The sequence below is a fragment of the Electrona antarctica genome (assembly GCF_951216825.1).
Source record: "Electrona antarctica genome assembly, chromosome: 13".
NCBI lineage: Eukaryota > Metazoa > Chordata > Actinopteri > Myctophiformes > Myctophidae > Electrona > Electrona antarctica.
The window spans coordinates 51,412,764-51,436,567 of NC_136794.1; the positions used below are offsets into that span (position 1 = coordinate 51,412,764).

General features: G+C 45.6%; 1 protein-coding gene across 2 annotated transcripts in view; it reads right to left on the reverse strand.

The window, feature by feature from the left end:
* iqgap2 (IQ motif containing GTPase activating protein 2) overlaps positions 1-23,804 on the reverse strand; it is a 169,413-nt gene that overhangs the window by 142,072 nt on the left and 3,537 nt on the right. The window contains exons 2-3 of one of the 2 annotated variants that reach the window (XM_079518014.1): positions 21,163-21,262; positions 6,389-6,545 (exon numbers count right to left, since the gene is read on the reverse strand). In XM_079518014.1, coding sequence (XP_079374140.1) covers positions 6,389-6,545; positions 21,163-21,262 — 257 coding nt within the window. Of the gene's footprint in view, positions 1-6,388; positions 6,546-21,162; positions 21,263-23,804 lie in introns of those variants that run through there. The other variant, XM_079518015.1, reaches the window with a different exon arrangement.

Genomic DNA, 23,804 nt, shown 5'->3' on the forward strand with positions numbered 1-23,804 from the left:
CTTTAGACCAGAACTAAATACAGTGTGGTTTACTGGGTCTCTTTAGACCAGAACTAAATACAGTGTGGTTTACTGGGTCTCTTTAGACCAGAACTAAACACAGTGTGGTTTACTGGGTCTCTTTAGACCAGAACTAAATACAGTGTGGTTTACTGGGTCTCTTTAGACCAGAACTAAATACAGTGTGGTTTACTGGGTCTCTTTAGACCAGAACTAAATACAGTGTGGTTTACTGGGTCTCTTTAGACCAGAACTAAATACAGTGTGGTTTACTGGGTCTCTTTAGACCAGAACTAAATACAGTGTGGTTTGTTAGGGTATCTTTAGAGAAGAACTAAATACAGTGTGGTTTACTGGGTCTCTTTAGACCAGAACTAAATACAGTGTGGTTTGTTGGGGTCTCTTTAGACCAGAACTAAATACAGTGTGGTTTACTGGGTCTCTTTAGACCAGAACTAAATACAGTGTGGTTTGTTAGGGTCTCTTTAGACCAGAACTAAATACAGTGTGGTTTACTGGGTCTCTTTAGACCAGAACTAAATACAGTGTGGTTTACTGGGTCTCTTTAGACCAGAACTAAATACAGTGTGGTTTACTGAGTCTCTTTAGACCAGAACTAAATACAGTGTGGTTTACTGGGTCTCTTTAGACCAGAACTAAATACAGTGTGGTTTACTGGGTCTCTTTAGACCAGAGCTAAATACAGTGTGGTTTACTGAGTCTCTTTAGACCAGAACTAAATACAGTGTGGTTTAATGGGTCTCTTTAGATCAGAACTAAATACAGTGTGGTTTGTTAGGGTCTCTTTAGACCAGAACTAAATACAGTGTGGTTTACTGGGTCTCTTTAGACCAGAACTAAATACAGTGTGGTTTACTGGGTCTCTTTAGACCAGAACTAAATACAGTGTGGTTTACTGGGTCTCTTTAGACCAGAACTAAATACAGTGTGGTTTACTGGGTCTCTTTAGACCAGAACTAAATACAGTGTGGTTTACTGGGTCTCTTTAGACCAGAACTAAATACAGTGTGGTTTGTTAGGGTATCTTTAGACCAGAACTAAATACAGTGTGGTTTACTGGGTCTCTTTAGACCAGAACTAAATACAGTGTGGTTTGTTAGGGTCTCTTTAGACCAGAACTAAATACAATAATAATAATAAATTTTATTTATAACGCACTTTACATTTGAAACAAATCTCAAAGTGCTACAACAAGAAGAAGAATAAGAAAAATAATCTTAAAATAATGCATGATTAAATAAAATGACTAAAATGACATTTCATGGTATACTGCTAAAAGGATTAAAAGCACACCGGGCAACTAATGGTCCAGCTGGCCAAATGCCTTGTTAAAAAGAAATGTCTTAAGTCCCCTGTTAAAAGCGTCCACGGATTGTGGTGCTCTCAGGTGGTCGGGGAGGGCATTCCACAGCCGAGGACCAGCTGAACAGAAGGCCCGGTCCCCCATGGTGCGGAGTTTTGTTTTGGTGGTTTTGAGTGTGTTAGACTTTCCAGAGCGGAGGGAGCGGGTGGAGGCTGGGGGTTCAATGAGTTCCTTCAGATAGGAAGGGGCGTTGCTGTGGATGCACTGATGGGTGAGGAGGCAGACCTTGTATTCTATTCTGGAGGAGACGGGAAGCCAGTGAAGGGAATGGAGTATGGGTGTGATATGATCATATTTCCGCACTCTCACCAGGATCCTAGCAGCACTGTTCTGGATGTACTGGAGCCTCTGGATGCTCTTGCTAGGGAGCCCGGTGAGAAGTGCGTTGCAGTAGTCAAGCCTTGAGGAGACAAAGGCGTGAACAAGTTTTTCTGCATCTGGCAGGGTGAGTGTGGGACGGAGTCTGGCTATGTTTCGGAGGTGAAAGAATGAGGTTTTGCAGAGGTGTTTGATGTGAGGGTCAAAGGTCAGTTGGGGGTCCATTTTTACACCCAAGTTGGTGACTACAGGTGAGAGGGGGAGGTCCTGGGTGGAGAAGGTGATGCTGGTTATTGGGGATGATTTGACCTGGTGTGGGGTGCCGATGAGAATGGCCTCTGTCTTGGAGCTGTTGAGTTGGAGAAAGTTATCAGTCAATACAGTGTGGTTTACTGGGTCTCTTTAGACCAGAACTAAATACAGTGTGGTTTACTGGGTCTCTTTAGACCAGAACTAAATACAGTGTGGTTTAATGGGTCTCTTTAGACCAGAACTAAATACAGTGTGGTTTACTGGGTCTCTTTAGACCAGAACTAAATACAGTGTGGTTTACTGGGTCTCTTTAGACCAGAACTAAATACAGTGTGGTTTACTGGGTCTCTTTAGACCAGAACTAAATACAGTGTGGTTTGTTAGGGTATCTTTAGACCAGAACTAAATACAGTGTGGTTTACTGGGTCTCTTTAGACCAGAACTAAATACAGTGTGGTTTACTGGGTCTCTTTAGACCAGAACTAAATACAGTGTGGTTTACTGGGTCTCTTTAGACCAGAACTAAATACAGTGTGGTTTACTCTCTAGGTCGTCCTCAGATGAGTCTTCCATTGTTGCTTCCAGTCATCCTGGTTCTCCATACATCCGGCCAGTTCTTCCAGTCATCCTGGTTCTCCATTCATCTGGCCAGTTCTTCCAGTCATCCTGGTTCTCCATTCATCTGGCCAGTTCTTCCAGTCATCCTGGTTCTCCATACATCTGGCCAGTTCTTCCAGTCATCTCAGATGGTTCTCCATACATCTGGCCAGTTCTTCCAGTCATCCTGGTTCTCCATACATCCGGCCAGTTCTTCCAGTCATCCTGGTTCTCCATACATCTGGCCAGTTCTTCCAGTCATCCCAGATGGTTCTCCATACATCTGGCCAGTTCTTCCAGTCATCCTGGTTCTCCATACATCTGGCCAGTTCTTCCAGTCATCCTGGTTCTCCATACATCTGGCCAGTTCTTCAGTCATCTCAGATGGTGCTCCATACATCTGGCCAGTTCTTCCAGTCATCTCAGATGGTTCTCCATACATCTGGCCAGTTCTTCCAGTCATCCTGGTTCTCCATACATCTGGCCAGTTCTTCCAGTCATCTCAGATGGTTCTCCATACATCTGGCCAGTTCTTCCAGTCATCTCAGATGGTTCTCCATACATCTGGCCAGTTCTTCCAGTCATCCTGGTTCTCCATACATCCGGCCAGTTCTTCCAGTCATCCCAGATGGTTCTACATACATCTGGCCAGTTCTTCAGTCATCCTGGTTCTCCATACATCTGGCCAGTTCTTCAGTCATCCTGGTTCTCCATACATCTGGCCAGTTCTTCCAGTCATCCTGGTTCTCCTGGTTCTCCATTAATCTGGCCAGTTCTTCCAGTCATCCTGGTTATCCATACATTTGGCCAGTTCTTCCAGTCATCCCAGATGGTTCTCCATACATCTGGCCAGTTCTTCCAGTCATCCTGGTTCTCCATACATCTGGCCAGTTCTTCCAGTCATCCTGGTTCTCCATACATCTGGCCAGTTCTTCCAGTCATCCTGGTTCTCCATACATCTGGCCAGTTCTTCCAGTCATCCTGGTCCTCCATACATCTGACCAGTTCTTCCAGTCATCCTGGTTCTCCATACATCTGGTCAGTTCTTCCAGTCATCCCAGATGGTTCTCCATACATCTGACCAGTTCTTCCAGTCATCCTGGTTCTCCATACATCCGGCCAGTTCTTCCAGTCATCCTGGTTCTCCATACATGTGGCCAGTTCTTCCAGTCATCCTGGTTCTCCATACATCTGGTCAGTTCTTCCAGTCATCCCAGATGGTTCTCCATACATCTGACCAGTTCTTTCAGTCATCCTGGTTCTCCATACATCCGGCCAGTTCTTCCAGTCATCCTGGTTCTCCATACATCTGGCCAGTTCTTCCAGTCATCCTGGTTCTCCATACATCTGGCCAGTTCTTCCAGTCATCCTGGTTCTCCATACATCTGACCAGTTCTTCCAGTCATCCTGGTTCTCCATACATCTGGTCAGTTCTTCCAGTCATCCCAGATGGTTCTCCATACATCTGGCCAGTTCTTCCAGTCATCCTGGTTCTCCATACATCTGGCCAGTTATTCCAGTCATCTCAGATGGTTCTACATACATCTGGCCAGTTCTTCAGTCATCCTGGTTCTCCATACATCTGGCCAGTTCTTCCAGTCATCCTGGTTCTCCATACATCTGGCCAGTTCTTCCAGTCATCCTGGTTCTCCCTACATCTGGCCAGTTCTTCCAGTCATCCCAGATGGTTCTCCATACATCTGGCCAGTTCTTCCAGTCATCCCAGATGGTTCTCCATACATCTGGCCAGTTCTTCCAGTCATCCCAGATGGTTCTCCATACATCTGGCCAGTTCTTCCAGTCATCCTGGTTCTCCATACATCTGACCAGTTCTTCCAGTCATCCCAGATGGTTCTCCATACATCTGGCCAGTTCTTTTAGTCATCCTGGTTCTCCATACATCTGACCAGTTCTTCCAGTCATCCTGGTTCTCCATACATCTGACCAGTTCTTCCAGTCATCCTGGTTCTCCATACATCTGGCCAGTTCTTCCAGTCATCCTGGTTCTCCATACATCTGTCCAGTTCTTCCAGTCATCCTGGTTCTCCATACATCTGGCCAGTTCTTCCAGTCATCCTGGTTCTCCATACATCCGGCCAGTTATTCCAGTCATCCTGGTTCTCCATACATCCGGCCAGTTCTTCCAGTCATCCTGGTTCTCCATACATCTGGCCAGTTCTTCCAGTCATCCTGGTTCTCCATACATCTGGCCAGTTCTTCCAGTCATCCTGGTTCTCCATACATCCGGCCAGTTCTTCAGTCATCCTGGTTCTCCATACATCTGGCCAGTTCTTCCAGTCATCCTGGTTCTCCATACATCTGGCCAGTTCTTCCAGTCATCCTGGTTCTCCATACATCTGGCCAGTTCTTCCAGTCATCTCAGATGGTTCTCCATACATCTGGCCAGTTATTCCAGTCATCCTGGTTCTCCATACATCTGGTCAGTTCTTCCAGTCATCCCAGATGGTTCTCCATACATCTGACCAGTTCTTCCAGTCATCCTGGTTCTCCATACATCTGACCAGTTCTTCCAGTCATCCTGGTTCTCCATACATCTGGCCAGTTCTTCCAGTCATCCTGGTTCTCCATACATCTGGCCAGTTATTCCAGTCATCCTGGTTCTCCATACATCTGGCCAGTTCTTCCAGTCATCCTGGTTCTCCATACATCTGGCCAGTTCTTCCAGTCATCCTGGTTCTCCATACATCTGGCCAGTTCTTCCAGTCATCCTGGTTCTCCATACATCTGGCCAGTTCTTCCAGTCATCCTGGTTCTCCATACATCTGGCCAGTTCTTCCAGTCATCCCAGATGGTTCTCCATACATCTGGCCAGTTCTTCCAGTCATTCTGGTTCTCCTGGTTCTCCATACATCTGGCCAGTTCTTCCAGTCATCCTGGTTCTCCATACATCTGGCCAGTTCGTTGGTGCTTTGCGCTCCTGCGTCGTTCTTGAGTACATCCACGTATGTCAGCGTGGGACTGTTAGCATGGGACTGTTTGCGTGGGACTGTTAGCGTGGGACTAAGCAGAACTAAATACAGTACTGTTTGTGGGTCTCTGTAGACCAGACCGTCTTCAGGAGGTGAAAACACAACAAAGGTTAAACTACTCCCACGGTGGAGATCTTTGAGAACGCTGTTTCCTCCCGTCTCCATGGAAACGGGCAAAACGGTGAATCCGTGGCAAAACTTCTGGTCTATGAATAAAGGGTAGTATTGTTACCTTGTATCGGGCCTGGTCGCGGTCGTACAGGGTAGTATTGTTACCTTGTATCGGGCCTGGTCGCGGTCGTACAGGGTAGTATTGTCACCTTGTATCGGGCCTGGTCTATGAATAAAGGGTAGTATTGTTACCTTGTATCGGGCCTGGTCGCGGTCGTACAGGGTAGTATTGTTACCTTGTATCGGGCCTGGTCGCGGTCGTACAGGGTAGTATTGTTACCTTGTATCGGGCCAGGTCGCGGCTGTACAGGGTAGTATTGTTACCTTGTATCGGGCCTGGTCGCGGTCGTACAGGGTAGTATTGTTACCTTGTATCGGGCCTGGTCGCGGCTTTACAGGGTAGTGTTGTTACCTTGTATCGGGCCTGGTCGCGGTCGTACAGGGTAGTATTGTTACCTTGTATCGGGCCTGGTCGCGGTCGTACAGGGTAGTATTGTTACCTTGTATCGGGCCTGGTCGCGGTCGTACAGGGTAGTATTGTTACCTTGTATCGGGCCTGGTCGCGGTCGTACAGGGTAGTATTGTTACCTTGTATCGGGCCTGGTCGCGGTCGTACAGGGTAGTATTGTTACCTTGTATCGGGTCTGGTCGCGGCTGTACAGGGTAGTGTTGTTACCTTGTATCGGGCCTGGTCGCGGTCGTAAAGCCTCTTCTCAGACACCATCTTCGGGGAGAAAAACGTGGCCAGTTTTCCGAGATAGACGCCGTTCCTAAGCCCCTCCTCCAGCTCTGTGGTGGGCGGGAGCTCCTCTTCAAGACACGCCTCCATCCACCTGAGACACACACACACACACACACACACACACACACACACACACACACACACACACACACACACACACTACGGATTAGATCTACAAGCTCTCAACGCAGGCTGAAAGGTTTGGGAACGGCTGCTCCGGATTAGATCTACAAGCTCTCAACACAGGCTGACAGGCTTTGGGGACGGCTGCTACGGATTAGATCTACAAGCTAATATATAGCTAGAGGAGTTGTTCTCAATGAGAGAGAGCTGGTATTCACTCAGAGGTTGTTCTCAACGAGAGAGCTGGTATAAGAGGTTGTTCTCAATGAGAGAGAGCTGGTATTCACTCAGAGGAGTTGTTCTCAATGAGAGAGAGCTGGTATTCACTCAGAGGTTGTTCTCAACGAGAGAGCTGGTATAAGAGGTTGTTCTCAATGAGAGAGAGCTGGTATTCACTCAGAGGAGTTGTTCTCAATGAGAGAGCTGGTATTCACTCAGAGGTTGTTCTCAATGAGAGAGCTGGTATTCACTCAGAGGTTGTTCTCAAGGGGAGAGAGCTGGTATTCACTCAGAGGTTGTTCTCAATGAGACAGCTGGTATTCACTCAGAGGTTGTTCTCAATGAGATTGAGCTGGTATTCACTCAGAGGTTGTTCTCAATGAGAGAGAGCTGGTATTCACTGAGAGGTTGTTCTCAATGAGAGAGAGCTGGTATTCACTCAGATGAGTTGTTCTCAATGAGAGAGAGCTGGTATTCACTCAGAGGAGTTGTTCTCAATGAGAGAGCTGGTATTCACTCAGAGGAGTTGTTCTCAATGAGAGAGAGCTGGTATTCACTCAGAGGAGTTGTTCTCAACGAGAGAGAGCTGGTATTCACTCAGAGGTTGTTCTCAATGAGAGAGAGCTGGTATTCACTCAGATGAGTTGTTCTCAATGAGAGAGAGCTGGTATTCACTCAGATGAGTTGTTCTCAACGAGAGAGAGCTGGTATTCACTCAGAGGTTGTTCTCAATGAGAGCTGGTATTCACTCAGAGGACTTGTTCTCAATGAGAGAGAGCTGGTATTCACTCAGAGGTTGTTCTCAATGAGAGAGAGCTGGTATTCACTCAGAGGAGTTGTTCTCAACGAGAGAGAGCTGGTATTCACTCAGAGGAGTTGTTCTCAACGAGAGAGAGCTGGTATTCACTCAGAGGTTGTTCTCAATGAGAGAGCTGGTATTCACTCAGAGGACTTGTTCTCAATGAGAGAGAGCTGGTATTCACTCAGAGGTTGTTCTCAATGAGAGAGAGCTGGTATTCACTCAGAGGAGTTGTTCTCAACGAGAGAGAGCTGGTATTCACTCAGAGGACTTGTTCTCAATGAGAGAGAGCTGGTATTCACTCAGAGGTTGTTCTCAATGAGAGAGAGCTGGTATTCACTCAGAGGAGTTGTTCTCAATGAGAGAGCTGGTATTCACTCAGAGGTTGTTCTCAATGAGAGAGCTGGTATTCACTCAGAGGTTGTTCTCAAGGGGAGAGAGCTGGTATTCACTCAGAGGTTGTTCTCAATGAGAGAGCTGGTATTCACTCAGAGGTTGTTCTCAATGAGAGAGAGCTGGTATTCACTCAGATGAGTTGTTCTCAATGAGAGAGAGCTGGTATTCACTCAGAGGTTGTTCTCAATGAGAGAGAGCTGGTATTCACTCAGAGGACTTGTTCTCAATGAGAGAGAGCTGGTATTCACTCAGAGGTTGTTCTCAATGAGAGAGAGCTGGTATTCACTCAGAGGAGTTGTTCTCAACGAGAGAGAGCTGGTATTCACTCAGAGGTTGTTCTCAATGAGAGAGCTGGTATTCACTCAGAGGTTGTTCTCAATGAGAGAGAGCTGGTATTCACTCAGAGGTTGTTCTCAATGAGAGAGAGCTGGTATTCACTCAGAGGAGTTGTTCTCAACGAGAGAGAGCTGGTATTCACTCAGAGGTTGATCTCAATGAGAGAGAGCTGGTATTCACTCAGAGGAGTTGTTCTCAATGAGAGAGAGCTGGTATTCACTCAGAGGTTGTTCTCAATGAGAGAGAGCTGGTATTCACTCAGAGGAAAATGTATGTTTAAACAAAACAAGGAAAGGATCAATGAGAGAAGTAGATATATGACGATAAAGGGTGTGAAGCTGTGGAATAGATGTGAGGACGAACTGAGAGAATGTGGCGCTAAAGGATAAACTTAAGAAGGTATTATAAAAACAAAGTAATAAATGGCTACACAGAGTAAAGGTTCAAATCAAGTGTTACTGGGTCTTTGGCCATAGTGCTATGAAGTGCCTTTTGTTTTTCTGTTTTTTTGTGAAAATGTTACCACTGTGACTATTATTAGCATATTGGTTTTGTGTTTGTTTGTTTGTTTGTTTTTAATTAAGAAAATGGGGGGGAAAAGCATGTAAGCACTTTTATTTTATTATTTTACTTGAATATTACATTGTTCAGTAGAAATGAGACACATGTAAAAGGGGTATACAGTACATATATATTTTATTTTTTAAGTTAAATGACACAAGGGTAGCCGTAATAAGCTTAGGCTTCAGTCTATACTTAGACTGAAGCCGTGATGAACTAAGAATGTTTTTGTATGGAAAAACAAAACGAATAAACTAAACTAAACTTATAGTTATAGCTACTTTAAATGATTAAATAGTTATGTAGTAGAACTGATAAAGGGATCGTGACATTAAGAAAAGGTTATTGTAATTGTTCTTATATATTTTTGTTTTTGTTTTGTTTTGTTTTCTGAGCTCACCAAAAAAAACTGAACTTTTAACATCCAGTAGATTTTCTGTGGTCTGTGGGTTTTCTGGCTATTCTCCGACTATGATTCGTCACGATGACTGAGCCCATCAGATCGATCCATATATGGGTTCAACCACATCGATCTGATATCAGCACTAGGTCAACTCGGACCAAATATAGGGATTGTCATACTAGACATGTCACATGTCATATAGCCCGACGTCCTAGTGGAATATCCCCATATATGGAGACTATATCCAATGAACAACTCTCCCAGATCCGATAATATGAAAGCCTTGGTTACATGGGGGTGGCGTGTAACGAAGGCTTTCACCTACAGCTCCATATTAGTACAGGAAATCTATGGAGAATACAGGGTCAACCTCAATCTAATTGCAAAAAAAACAAACTCAGCTGATTTTGCATCTTCAATATATCCTGAATAACAGAGAAAAAAATTGTCTGAGGGGAAAGTGTTGAAAATGGCCTGTACAGTATGGTCACCATTGACATCCTATTATAAGGCAATATTTGTTAAATGTCCTTATGCTTTGAGTAGCATGTGACATATCAAACTAGGGGGTTTTCATGATGCTGAAGCCATTCCAATCATTAGTTTTGCACAAAAACACTCATTGGGCTAGATTCTGCCATAGCAACTTGCTCAAATGTGATGATGTCAGCACACTCGAGCCTGTAGCCCCGCCTCCAACACACTGCGCCTGTAGCCCCGCCTCCGACACACTGTGCATGTAGCCACGCCTCCAACTAAGAGGTCATCAGGGGTCGTCACTATGCTATATATATATATATATATATATATAGCATAGTGATGATGACCTTTGCTCTCCACGGTCACAGAGCTGCCGTAAACGACCCAACTATTACTAGAGCATGTCTGAAATAAACGTCAGAGCTGAATGTATGAACACACACACACACACACACACACACACACACACACACACACACACACACACACACACACACACACACACACACACACACACACACACACACACACACACACACACACACACACACACACACACACACACACACACACACACACACACACACACACACACACACGTGAAGGTGTCAGCACGACAAAGCACTATTTCATTACACCCGTTGACTTTGTCGCGCACACACACACACACACACACACACACACACACACCCTTAATAATAACATGCTCATCCAGTCGTTCAGTGCACGTTCATTCATGCACCCCCCCCCCCCCCCCTTGTTGTTCCTAATTAAAGCTCATAGGAGTGAAAACATGACTCAGCATTCTGACAACAATAACAAACTGATATCGCCGACAGTGTGTTTTATATAATTAACTGACATCATCATTAGTCGGACTACAGGTCGCTGATCCCCAAGCAGGGTGTTATGGGTAATGTAGTCCTGTGTTGCAAAGTGCTTCCATCATACAGTCTGGAGCAACGGAAGCTCTGATCATGAGTAAAATATAAATGCTTCCGTCGTACAGTCTGGAGCAACGGAAGCTCTGATCATGAGTAAAATATAAATGCTTCCGTCGTACAGTCTGGAGCAACGGAAGCTCTGATCATGAGTAAAATATAAATGCTTCCGTCGTACAGTCTGGAGCAACGGAAGCTCTGATCATGAGTAAAATATAAATGCTTCCGTCGTACAGTCTGGAGCAACGGAAGCTCTGATCATGAGTCAAATATAAATGCTTCCGTCATACAGTCTGGAGCAACGGAAGCTCTGATCATGAGTCAAATATAAATGCTTCCGTCGTACAGTCTGGAGCAACGGAAGCTCTGATCATGAGTCAAATATAAATGCTTCCGTCGTACAGTCTGGAGCAACGGAAGCTCCGATAATCTTTACAGTCACGCAAATGTATCCTAATATGAATATAAATCATGTGAGCATATAGCTTGTTGATTAGCAGAAAAGTAATACAACGTAAAGATATATTTTCATGAACGGAAATGCCAGCTTCGGCTCCCCCTGGTGGATAATTTCAATGGGAAAAAATGACAGTGCTGCAGAGGGGAAAAACTGTGCTTAAAACAATAGGGATGCAAGCAGAAGCCTCCACGTGACGCACCCCGGGCAATGCTAAAGATAGAAACTGTACCACAGTTACTGACTTGAAGTAGCCAATTCTGCAACCACTGACCGTCAACGACAGTCACGTTTTTTCCTAACCACTATGCCAGCGCTACCAGTAGTGACCTCAATCAATGTCGAGGGATACACTAGAACGAAGGCTGATGTGCTAGCGGCTAGTTGCAATGGAAGTGACATCGTCTGTATGCAGGAGACTCACCTGCGTCAGACGAGCAACCGGCCAACACTACCAGGGATGAAACTGGTAGCTGAGATCCGTCATCCCAAGTACGGATCAGCCATTTTTGTGAAGCCCCTGCTGGACGTCAGGGACTTCCACACTAACAACACAGACACCAACATAGAGACTGCTACTGTATGCCTGCCAGAGATCTCCATTACCTCACTGTATAAACCACCTGCCAGCCCCTTTGAATGGACTGAACTACCACCTAAATGCAGGAAGAAGCATGCCGTAGTGATTGGAGACTTTAATTCCCACCACACAATGTGGGGATACGACACAACCAACAGCGACGGCGAACTGGTTGAAAGCTGGATGGAAAACACAGGCATGCAGTTGGAGCTTGTTCACAACTCTAAACTCCCCAAGTCCTTCAACAGCTGCCGCTGGAGAAGAGGCTACAACCCTGACCTGTGTTTCGTCAGCCAGAGACTAGCACATCCGTCTGAGAAAACGGTGCTGAAACCTCTCCCCAAGTCACAGCATCGACTAATCTCAGTCACGATCAAACCTGCCATAACAAAGTCCCAAGTACCCTTTCGACGCCGCTGCAACCTCATGATGAGTACAGCGAAGGAATGGAAAAGACTCTAACAGACACTGAACCCACACCTGACAACTACACCATGTTTGTCCAGGCTGTAAAGAAGACTGCTTGCGCACACATCCCACGCGGATGCCGAAAATAATACATTGCAGGCCTCACAGAGGAGTCATCACAATTGCTGGAGAGCTATGAAACAGAGTTCCAAAAGGACCCGTTCTCAGACACCACCAGCGATCTCAGTGATGCACTCATGGACTCAAGGAGAGGCGGAAAGCCTGGAAGGATCTTGTGGGGAACATCAACATGACTCAAAAAAGCGTGGTCCACCATCCGGAAAATAAACGGTGATAAGATCACACCACCCGCTGTATCCGATGTAACACCAAACCAGGTTGGGAGCCAACTGGTGGCCAACAGGAGACGAGCAGAAAAGCGCAGGGCCAAAGGACAACACCATCTCACCATCACCAGAACATGTCCATCCTAACCAAGCCCTTCACCCTTGAGGAGTTTGAAGCAGGAATAAACACCATGAAGCTAGGCAAAGCTGCAGGTCCTGATGACATACTGTCTGAGATGATAACCCACCTAGGCCCAGTCGCCAAACAATGGCTATTGGACCTGCACAACATCTCCCAAAAACCCAGCACATACCAACGATCTGGAGGAAAGCCATCATCATTGCTCTTCTAAAACCCGGAAAAAGACCCCAACCTCCCCAAAAGCTACCGGCCCATCTCCCTGCTTTGCACCACCTACAAGCTGTTCGGGGAAAAAAAGCAGATGGTTCCACCAGAACAACGGGCTGCCGCAGGGCAGCGTCCTGGCACCTCTCCTCTTCAACGTCTACACCAACGACCAGCCCCTACCAGCAAGTTCATCTACGCAGATGACCTAGCCATGACAACGCAGCAGGATACCTTCCCAGAAGTGGAGTCAACCCTGGAACAAGGACTGACAGATATGTCCACATACTATCTGGAAAACCACCTGCGTCCAAACCCCGGGAAGACACAAATCTGCAGCTTCCACCTTAAAAACAAGGAGGCCAAACGGGAGCTCAATGTGATCTGGGACGGAATAAGGCTTGAGAACCACCAGCACCCGGTCTACCTGGGAGTGACCTTAGACCGTACCCTCAGCTACAAAGAGCACATCCAGAAGACGAGAGCCACCAGGAACAACCTCTTGCGCCAACTAACAAACTCAAAGTGGGGAGCTCACCCAAGCACGCTGCGCACAACGGCACTAACCCTGTGCTTTTCTACTGCCGAATATGCCTGCCCTGCATGGTATAAATCAAGTCACGCACGCAAACTAGACCCTATCCTCAACGAGACCTGCAGGATCATCAAAACAACCCCCACACCCTGCCTCTATGCCCTCTCTGGCATCGCCCCCCCTGACATCTGCAGAGCAGTCACCGCCAAAGTGAGCGCACAAAGCAGGCCCATGACAACCGGCACTCACTGCACGAACACTTTGCCCCCCAAAAACGGCTCAGGTCCAGAAGCAGCTTCCTGGATACCACTGCAGAACTGGAGACCACACCATCTGTCACCAGGACCGCGTGGCACAGCCAGTGGAGCAGCATGTGTAGCCAGACAACCCAGTGGACAGAGAGAGGCATCACCCCAGATGAATGTCTTGCGACTGGCCATGATCAAGAAAACCCTGAACCGTCTGCGGATCGGCGAGGGACGCTGCAAGGCATCCATGAGGAAGTGGAAACTGACTTTTTCTGGTGCATGTGTGTGTGGCGAGCCACAAACAATGGACCACATCATGGGATGTGGTCCATTGTTGTCCATTGTTATCCAGTGCATTGCTCCACAATGCACTGGAGATGACCTGGCCGAGCCAAATGCTCCACAAAGCACTGGAGATGACCTGGCCGAGCCAAATGCTCCACAATGCACTGGAGATGACCTGGCCGAGCCAAATGCTCCACAATGCACTGGAGATGACCTGGCCGAGCCAAATGCTCCACAATGCACTGGAGATGACCTGGCCGAGCCAAATGCCGCTGCACTCGCCTGCACCAACCACTGGAAAGACGTGATATAGAGGATGGCCAGACACGACGAAGAAGAAGCTTAAAACAATGTGAGGATGCGCGCGCACACACACACACACACACGCACACGCACACACACACAGAAGAGGTGAGTCTGCAGTTCTGACTGCAAAGGGAAGTTCATTCCATAGTTTAGATTGGGAGTGAGTCTGTAGTTCTGACTGCAATGGGAAGTTCATTCCATAGTTTAGATTGGGAGTGAGTCTGTAGTTCTGACTGCAATGGGAAGTTCATTCCATAGTTTAGATTGGGAGTGAGTCTGTAGTTCTGACTGCAATGGGAAGTTCATTCCATAGTTTTGGAGCCAGACGTGTCACACACACACACACACACACACACACACACACACACACACACACACACACACACACACACACACACACACACACACACACACACACACACACACACACACACACACACACACACACACACACACACACACACACACACACACACACACACACACACACACACACACACACACACACACACACACACACACACACACACGTCTCTACCTGTTTACAACACACACAGAAGCCCTCAAAACACCAGCAAACCTTCCTGTCATTGTCCCATCTGGAGACTTAACAGCACTGAGTGCCACGCACACACACGCTCACTCGCGCGCACACACACACACACACACACACACACACACACACACACACACACACACACACACTCTACAACTTGCAGTATGCAAACTACACAATGTTTACTTAGTGGCACAGGTACAAAGTCTGAGTCAGACAGTGTGTGTGTGTGTGTGTGTGTGTGTGTGTGTGTGTGTGTGTGTGTGTGTGTACACAGTTTGGAATCAGGCCGAGAGAGAGAGAGAGAGAGAGAGAGAGAGAGAGAGAGAGAGAGAGAGAGAGAGAGAGAGAGAGAGAGAGAGAGAGATAGAGATAGAGATAGAGATAGAGATAGAGATAGAGATAGAGATAGAGATAGAGAGAAAGAGAGAGAGAGAGAGAGACCTTGACTCCTGCAGCCTCGTTCACACAGAGGATCATGAGATCAGAACACCAGACTGTAATCTCTGTTCTATTAGCTGTTCTACCTAATTATAATCCCTCTGTATGTCAACCTGGCTCTACCAGAGAGAGAGAGCTATATGTCAACCTAGCTCTACCAGAGAGAGAGAGAGAGCTATATGTCAACCTAGCTCTACCAGAGAGAGAGAGAGCTATATGTCAACCTGGCTCTACCAGAGAGAGAGAGAGAGCTATATGTCAACCTAGCTCTACCAGAGAGAGAGAGAGCTATATGTCAACCTCTCTCTCCATGGGGGGAGCGAGCCCCGCCCCCAGGCTGAGTCATCAGATGGTTCAGTCAAACAGTAACAGCCCAGGAGGTCATGTGACCTCAGATCACATGACCACACACACACACACACACACACACACACAGAATATAGGAACACTGATGCCTCCTCAGTCATTCCATCCTGGAACAGGCACGCACGCACGCACGCACGCACGCACGCACGCACGCACGCACACCATCTGCAACATCACACTTCCTGTTTGACAGGAAGTGGTTCCATATACAAGTCATACTAAAGAACGGTTGTTTTCTCTCACAGGAAGTAGTGTGTTCTCTCACAGGAAGTGGAGGTTTATGTAGGAATTAGGGTTTGACTTTGACAGAAAATTGAGATTATTTTATTTTAGCCACCTGAAATGTTTTGCTTTAATTCTAGTTTTTGTCGACTGAATATCATAGGATTTGAGTGATTTGAGTGAAAGTCATATCAAGGGACCTCAAAACCTACTCTAGTGAGGTCTTTAACCAAGTATTGGAGAGTCTGGATTGGTCCGATGAGCTTAAAAGCACACTTGTCGAAGAAGCTTGGCTTGGCTTCAAAACCAAATTTACATCAGTACTGAACAACATGGCTCCTTTGAGAACCACCAGGGGCAAAACCCGCTCGGAACCATGGATGAATTCGGACATACTGGCTGCAATGAAAGCCAGAGACAAAAAATGCTCTGAAGTTCTAAAATGCAAGTCAAAGCTAGCCAAGCGCTTCGACAGTGTTCGCCAAGCTCGTTTGAACAACCTAAATACACAACGAATCAAACTACGAAACAGTGTAACTGCCATGACCAAATCAGCTAAAAGTAACTTCATTAATGATAAAGCTCAGGAAAACAAAAACAATCCTCATGAGCTCTGGAAGCTACTAAACAATCAACTAAGCTATGGTCAGAAACTAAAAACCAGATTTTCGAACATAAACATCAAATCTGACAACACTCTCATCACTGACAACCTTGATGTGGCCAACTACTTGAATATCTTCTTTACAAACATAGCAACAACTCTGGTTAACAAACTGCCCTCCCACTCTGGGCTCTTTGGTGTAGAGCACATTACAACCTTCTACAAAAACCTAGGTGTTTGTAAAGACGATTTTAAACTAGTTATGGTAACAACTGATGAGATAATTAAGAAACTGAGTGCCCTCCAACCCCACAAGGCCACAGGCCATGACAACATTCCCTCCAAATTTCTCAGAGACTCAGCCATCTCTATAGCTCCAATCATCACCCACATAGTAAACCTCTCCATCAAACAGGGACAGGTCCCCCAAGATTTCAAACTGGCCAAAGTAACCCCCTTGCACAAGAAAGGGAGTAAATTAGACCCCGGCAACTACCGCCCTATTTCTATTCTTAGTTCCATCTCGAAAGTGATGGAAAAAATAGTCTATGAACAGGTTGAAAAGTATCTTGCCACTAATAAATTATTGTACGAGTTCCAATCTGGCTTCAGAACATCCCACTCCACTGACACATGCCTTCTCTATTTGAGCGACCACATCAAACAAGAGGTGGACGCTGGCAAATACTGCGGCATGGTCATGCTGGACCTCCAAAAGGCTTTTGACACCGTGAACCACTCCATACTGGGTAACAAGCTAAAAGCAATTGGTTTCGATAGCACATCAGTGAGCTGGATGCAATCCTACCTGGAGGGGAGAGAACAGATGGTGGAAGTGAACGGAACACTGTCCCCCCCCCCTCCCAGTGAGCTGTGGCGTTCCACAAGGAAGCATACTAGGGCCTCTACTGTTCCTAATATATGTAAACGACATGACTTCAGCCTGTGACTGCAACTTGTTCCTGTTCGCAGATGACTCAGCACTGCTGGTCTCGGACAGGGACAAACTGCAGGTTGAAAATGCCCTCAGCTCTGAACTCGGTAGAATCTGCACCTGGCTCGCTGATAACAAACTATCTTTACACCTGGGAAAAACTGAATCCATTCTCTTTGGCTCTATTAGTAATCTCAGCAAGGCAAATGGCTTCTTGGTTAGAGTGGGTGACAATGTTATCACACGTAAAGATGAAATTACCTACCTAGGTTCCATCCTGGAGGCTAATCTTTCCGGTGATAAAATGGCCACCAACGTAATCAAAAAAGTCAACCATAGAACAAGATTCCTCTACAGGATCTCCTCACTGGTCAACAAAAACACCTTGAAGACCTTAACAGGAGCCCTTGTACAGGGTTTCTTTGACTATGCATGCACCTCCTGGTACCACAGCACCTCAAAGGCCCTTAAAACCAGGCTCCAGACTTCCCAAAACAAACTGGTCAGGCTCCTACTTGATCTAGCCCCCCGAACCCACCTCACCCCTGCCCACTTCGACAGGCTGGAATGGCTTAGGGTCGACGACAGAGTACAGCAACTTGCAATGGGTCTGGTCCACAAGATTCGATACACCACCAAGATACCCATGTACCTGTCTAGATACTTCCTTAATGTTAACGAAGTCCACACCCACAACACCAGAGGGAGTGCAACGAACCATGTACAACCCAGATTCGGCACAAACAAGGGACTAAATTCTTTTCGCTCCTATGCCACCAAAATGTGGAACGCCCTACCAACTGTCATTAAGACATGCGAATCCCTTGACTCCTTCAAAACCGCTCTCAAAGGGCACCTACGGATGGCTGCAATTCGAAACTGGCCCCCGTAAAATCTGAATCCCCCCCCCGCCCCCCCCTTTTTTCCCCTCACTGTATATATTTCTTTTCCCTTTTTACCTCCTTTTTGATGAATTCCTGTTCTGTCTATAGAAGTGTCTATTTGTACGTCTCTAAATGTTTTGATGATTTGAACATGGTGGACCCTGTTGGAAACAAGTGTAATGCTTAATTGGGTCGTCCACTCACAGTTAACAGCCTTTGTATTGAGTTTGTGCTTGAAATGTACTGTAATTCTGCAAACTGTTAATAAATTCTTCAATCAATCAATCAATCAATCTACAGTTGATTTTGTCGGCAAAATGTATTTTGACGTTGCCGTGATGGTGGTGTCGTAATGGCTGACAAATCCATTAACAAGTCCATTAACAAATCCATTAACAAATCCATTAAGTAACGGGTAATATCTGGCTAGTTGGTCGTTGTCGGGAGATAATTCACCCTGAAGGTGAATTAGGTGATCTGGCTAGGTGGTCACTGGCTAGGTGACCACCTAGCCAGATATTATCCTGCTTATTACATGGCTAACTAACATAAATTAATACATTGACCCAAAACACAACAAAAAAAGTATTCCATAAGTTCGCGCTGGCTGCGTCTGCCCAGCTGCAGGGCTGCAGCACTGTCGGAAAACAAGGAAGTGAGTTGATCAAATAGAATCCATTTTCGGGTCCTGCTTCGTCTATTTCTCGCTCAAATGTTTTCAAAAACATTTTTAAGAGCAATGTTTAGCTGTAAATGACATTGTGTGTCACTAGTGTAGTGTGTGTGTGTTTACATGGCTGTCATGTTGGAAACAGCGGTAAACTAGAAAAAGTGCCCTTCTGGGCACAGGTCTCCACCAGGAGGATAGGAGTGTGTGTGTGATGTGTGGCAAAATGTCTAGGAGCAATATAAACGTGTGTGTGTGTGTGTGTGTGTGTGTCTGTGTGTGTGTGTGTGTGTGTGTGTGTGTGTGTGTGAGACGCGGCTTGGCCTGTTGTAGCGCCACCATGAGGCTGATTTGAAAACTGTCAAGTGGCATTTCTTCCAAAGCCTAGTGGGAATATGCATGCACAGTTTCACCACAATCGGACGCTGCGTTGAGTAGTTGTGGCGATTTGTACAAAACGGGTACAAAGCGGGCTACTCCTGAAAAGTTTAGAAGCCAATCGTAGGCTGGATTATGAGAAATCAAACAAACCCGTCTTGATCACATGACTATGGAGAGCATGTGTACCGATTTGCATGAAATTTGGATAAAGTAATATTAGAAAATGTGTTTTACATATGTCGGCCTCCTGGTGGCGCTATAAAGAGCAGATGTGAAAAATTCCAGGCAAAGGTTTTTCCTTGGCCTCTAGGGAGTTGGCATACAAAGTTATCCACAGATCCGTGCAGTTAGAGGTAAAAACACTTTTCGGCCAGTTATAGCGCCACCATGAGGCTGAGTTGAAAATGTTCATGTGGCATTTCTTCCTCTGCCTAGTGGGAATGTGCGTGCACAATTTCACAGAAATCACACAATGTGTTCATGATTTGCAGCATTTTGTTTGAAACTGAGCACTCCTGCGAACTTTGGAAGCCAATTTTAGCCAATCAGGATGGAGTCTGAGAAATCTGAAAGACCCGTTTCGTTGAATGGCTCTAGAGAGACTGTGTACCAATTTGCGTGATGTTTGGACAAAATCTGTAGGTGTACTGTCCAAAAACTTGTTTTGCACAAAGCGGCCTCCTGGTGGCGCTATAACAGGCCGTTCTGGAAATTATGGGGCAGAGGTTCATCGTTGGCATCTAGGGAGTGTGTGTGCAAAATTTGGCATCGACCGGGTTAACAATGCCGGAGATTAGCTGTTCACAGACGGAAGGACGGACGGACACACACACGGACACACACACACACACACACACGGACACACGGACGGACGGACGGAGTGCAAAACATACTCTCTCCAACAATGAAGCGGGGCGCAGCTGGTGCTCAGAGGGTTTGATTAGGCAGCGGTCTGTTATACAGCGGAGCGGTCATTATCGACACATAATTCACCGCTGAATTAAGCGATTGACCAATCAGAATCAAGCATTCAACCAAGCCATGTAATAACAAAAAATAATCTCAATCTACAATCAACTACGATCTACAAGCTCACAACGTGTTGCGTTGCAACGTGTCGTGAGCTTGTATTATTATTTATGTATTTATTTATTCGACAGGGACAACGCTCGTTAATCAACACGTCAGTTTTCATATTCATGTAAATGGAGATTTAATTTGTTTTTAGCCTCTTGAGGTTGAATTTGAAGGTCAGATAGTTGTAGATCAGCTGATGATGAAAGCTTGATAATTAGGCAAGGCGTTTACTAGGACACTAAAGGTATCTTAGGAGTCCAACTAGTACTACTGGTTCCTCTTATATGCAATGTACCCCCCCTCCCCCCAAACTGGGGGTCCTTGAAAAACATTATGTTATAATTTAGCTTGTAGGTCTGCTATTTTTGAAATATCGTGAAAATGTGCCTCAAATCTTTGAATTGTTACAGAATGAACATTTTAACTAAATTCTGTGCTTCTGGGGGGTCCCTGGAACAACATGTTTTCAGATGGGGGGACGGAGGCATATTACATATAGTTTTTGGGGTCCTTGACATGAAATATTGAGCATCACTGATATAGAAACATGAGGTATTTCAGAAAAATGTAAGGATTTTGAAGACATTTTTTAAATGTCGACGTCAGGCCTAAATGGGTTAAACAGGTTGAGAATCACTGCCATAGAGCCGTAAACATCTTCTCTTATGGGGGTCCCTGGCATGTCTTTTCAAACGGGGGTCCGCGGGGCTAATTAGCGTCAATTTGGGGGTCCTTGACATGAAGCAGTGTTGTCCCACTGGGATGAGGCTGGTGGTAATAACAACAATGATGGTTGTCATGGTTACCGTTTAGCTTCCTCCAGGTGACAGAGGTATTCGTAGGCGATGTTCTGATGTCGTCTCTCGTCCATCTCCTCTGCAGAGAGACGCTCATCGTCCTGGATGGCTACACGCACACACACACACACACACACACACACACACACACACACACACACACACACACACACACACACACACACACACACACACAGTCACACACACACACACACACACACACACACACACACACACACACCAGAGTGATTTACAGTAAGCAAGAACAACACATGGTGATACATCACATACATGGCGAGACAAAAAAGCAGATCTACAGAAAAAGGAGGGAAAAAATGCAGATCTACAAACTTGTGGTGCCGTGCTACGAACTTGTAGATCCGCTGTTTTTGAAAAATCAAGAAAAGTGTGCAAATCTTTGAATATGTATTCTTTGAATATATAGGGGGGTTGAATATATGGGTTGAATATATGCTCTGGGATTTTTAACTAAAATCTTTACTAATGTTTGGGGTCCTTGACATGAAACTGTTTGAGAACCACTGATACAGAAACATAGGGTTTAACCCTGTGAGAACCACTGATACAGAAACATAGGGTTTAACCCTGTGAAAACCAATGATATAGAAACATAGGGTTTAACCCTGTGAGAACCACTGATACAGAAACATAGGGTTTAACCCTGTGAGAACCACTGATATAGAAACATAGGGTTTAACCCTGTGAGAACCACTGATATAGAAACATAGGGTTTAACCCTGTGAGAACCACTGATACAGAAACATAGGGTTTAACCCTGTGAAAACCAATGATATAGAAACATAGGGTTTAACCCTGTGAGAACCACTGATACAGAAACATAGGGTTTAACCCTGTGAGAACCACTGATATAGAAACATAGGGTTTAACCCTGTGAGAACCACTGATATAGAAACATAGGGTTTAACCCTGTGAGAACCACTGATACAGAAACATAGGGTTTAACCCTGTGAGAACCACTGATATAGAAACATAGGGTTTAACCCTGTGAGAACCACTGATACAGAAACATAGGGTTTAACCCTGTGAGAACCACTGATATAGAAACATAGGGTTTAACCCTGTGAGAACCACTGATACAGAAACATAGGGTTTAACCCTGTGAGAACCACTGATACAGAAACATAGGGTTTAACCCTGTGAGTACCACCGATACAGAAACATAGGGTTTAACCCTGTGATAACCACTGATACAGAAACATAGGGTTTAACCCTGTGAGAACCACTGATATAGAAACATAGGGTTTAACCCTGTGAGAACCACTGATACAGAAACATAGGGTTTAACCCTGTGAGAACCACTGATACAGAAACATAGGGTTTAACCCTGTGAGAACCACTGATACAGAAACATAGGGTTTAACCCTGTGAGAACCACTGATATAGAAACATAGGGTTTAACCCTGTGAGAACCACTGATACAGAAACATAGGGTTTAACAATAATTAGCATTTTTTTCCCCCAATTCATGACAGAAGAAAGAAAGTGTGTGTCATCCAAAGACAGTCAGAGAGCACAGAGTGTGTGTGTGTGTGTGTGTGTGTGTGTGTGTGTGTGTGTGTGTGTGTGTGTGTGTGTGTGTGTGTGTGTGTGTGTGTGTGTGTGTGTGTGTGTGTGTGTGTGTGTGTGTGTGCGCGCGCACGCGTGTGCGTGTGTGTGTGCGTGCGTGCGTGCGGAGCTGGACTCTGACCCCGGCTGGGTGTCTGTGACCTTTGACCCCCATGGCTGTGCGTCAGTGACCTCAGCTGAACTCCGTCTGTCTTTAACACCATAATGTGCTTCTAGAACTGGTTCCATTTCGCCCAAAAATAAAATCATCTTGTTAACTTTATTACTGCCCCATTTTGGGGCGGGAACCTCTTTTGGTGTTTCAAGCATTATGTTATGCTTTAGCTGTTGACAAAGAGCAGATCTACGAGTGCCGCGCTATGAGCTTGTAGATCTGCCTTTTTTTTTTTAAATCCTGAAAATGTGGCACAAATCTTTGAATATATATTCTTTCACAGTGAACGTTTTTAACTAATTTCTTTGCTTCTGGGGGGTCCCTGGAACAACATATTTTCAGATGGGGGTCGACAGCCAAATTACATGTAATCTTGGGGGTCCTTGACATGAAAATGTTTGAGAAAAACTAACATAGAAACATGAGGGTTCATCAGATGGAATCATAGCTTCAAATTGACATATTGGTTGTCCAGTTTGACCCACCAGTTTTGGAGATATGGCTTATAGAGTAATGTCTTGCAGAGAAACAGCGAGTTGAGAAAACAGGCTTGAAAGGTTCACTTCTGTATGTATGACATGAAAAATGAATAATAATCCAATGACTGTCTCCAGTGGCGTGCACAGACATTTAGAGGGGCAGGTGCTCAAGTTAAAAAAGGGCACCTTGTGCAGCGCGTGGAACCGGCCGGTTGCCTTAATCCATTTTGGGCGGGAACCCCTTTTGGTGTTAGCATTATGTTATGCTTTAGCTATTGAAAAATAGCAGATCTACAAGCTCATAGCGCGCCACCGAGTGGCGCGCTATGAGCTTGTAGGTCTGCTATTTTTGAAAAATCCAAAAAAAAAAGAGAAAGAAATGTTTTTTTTTTCTTTCTTTTTTCAAAAGG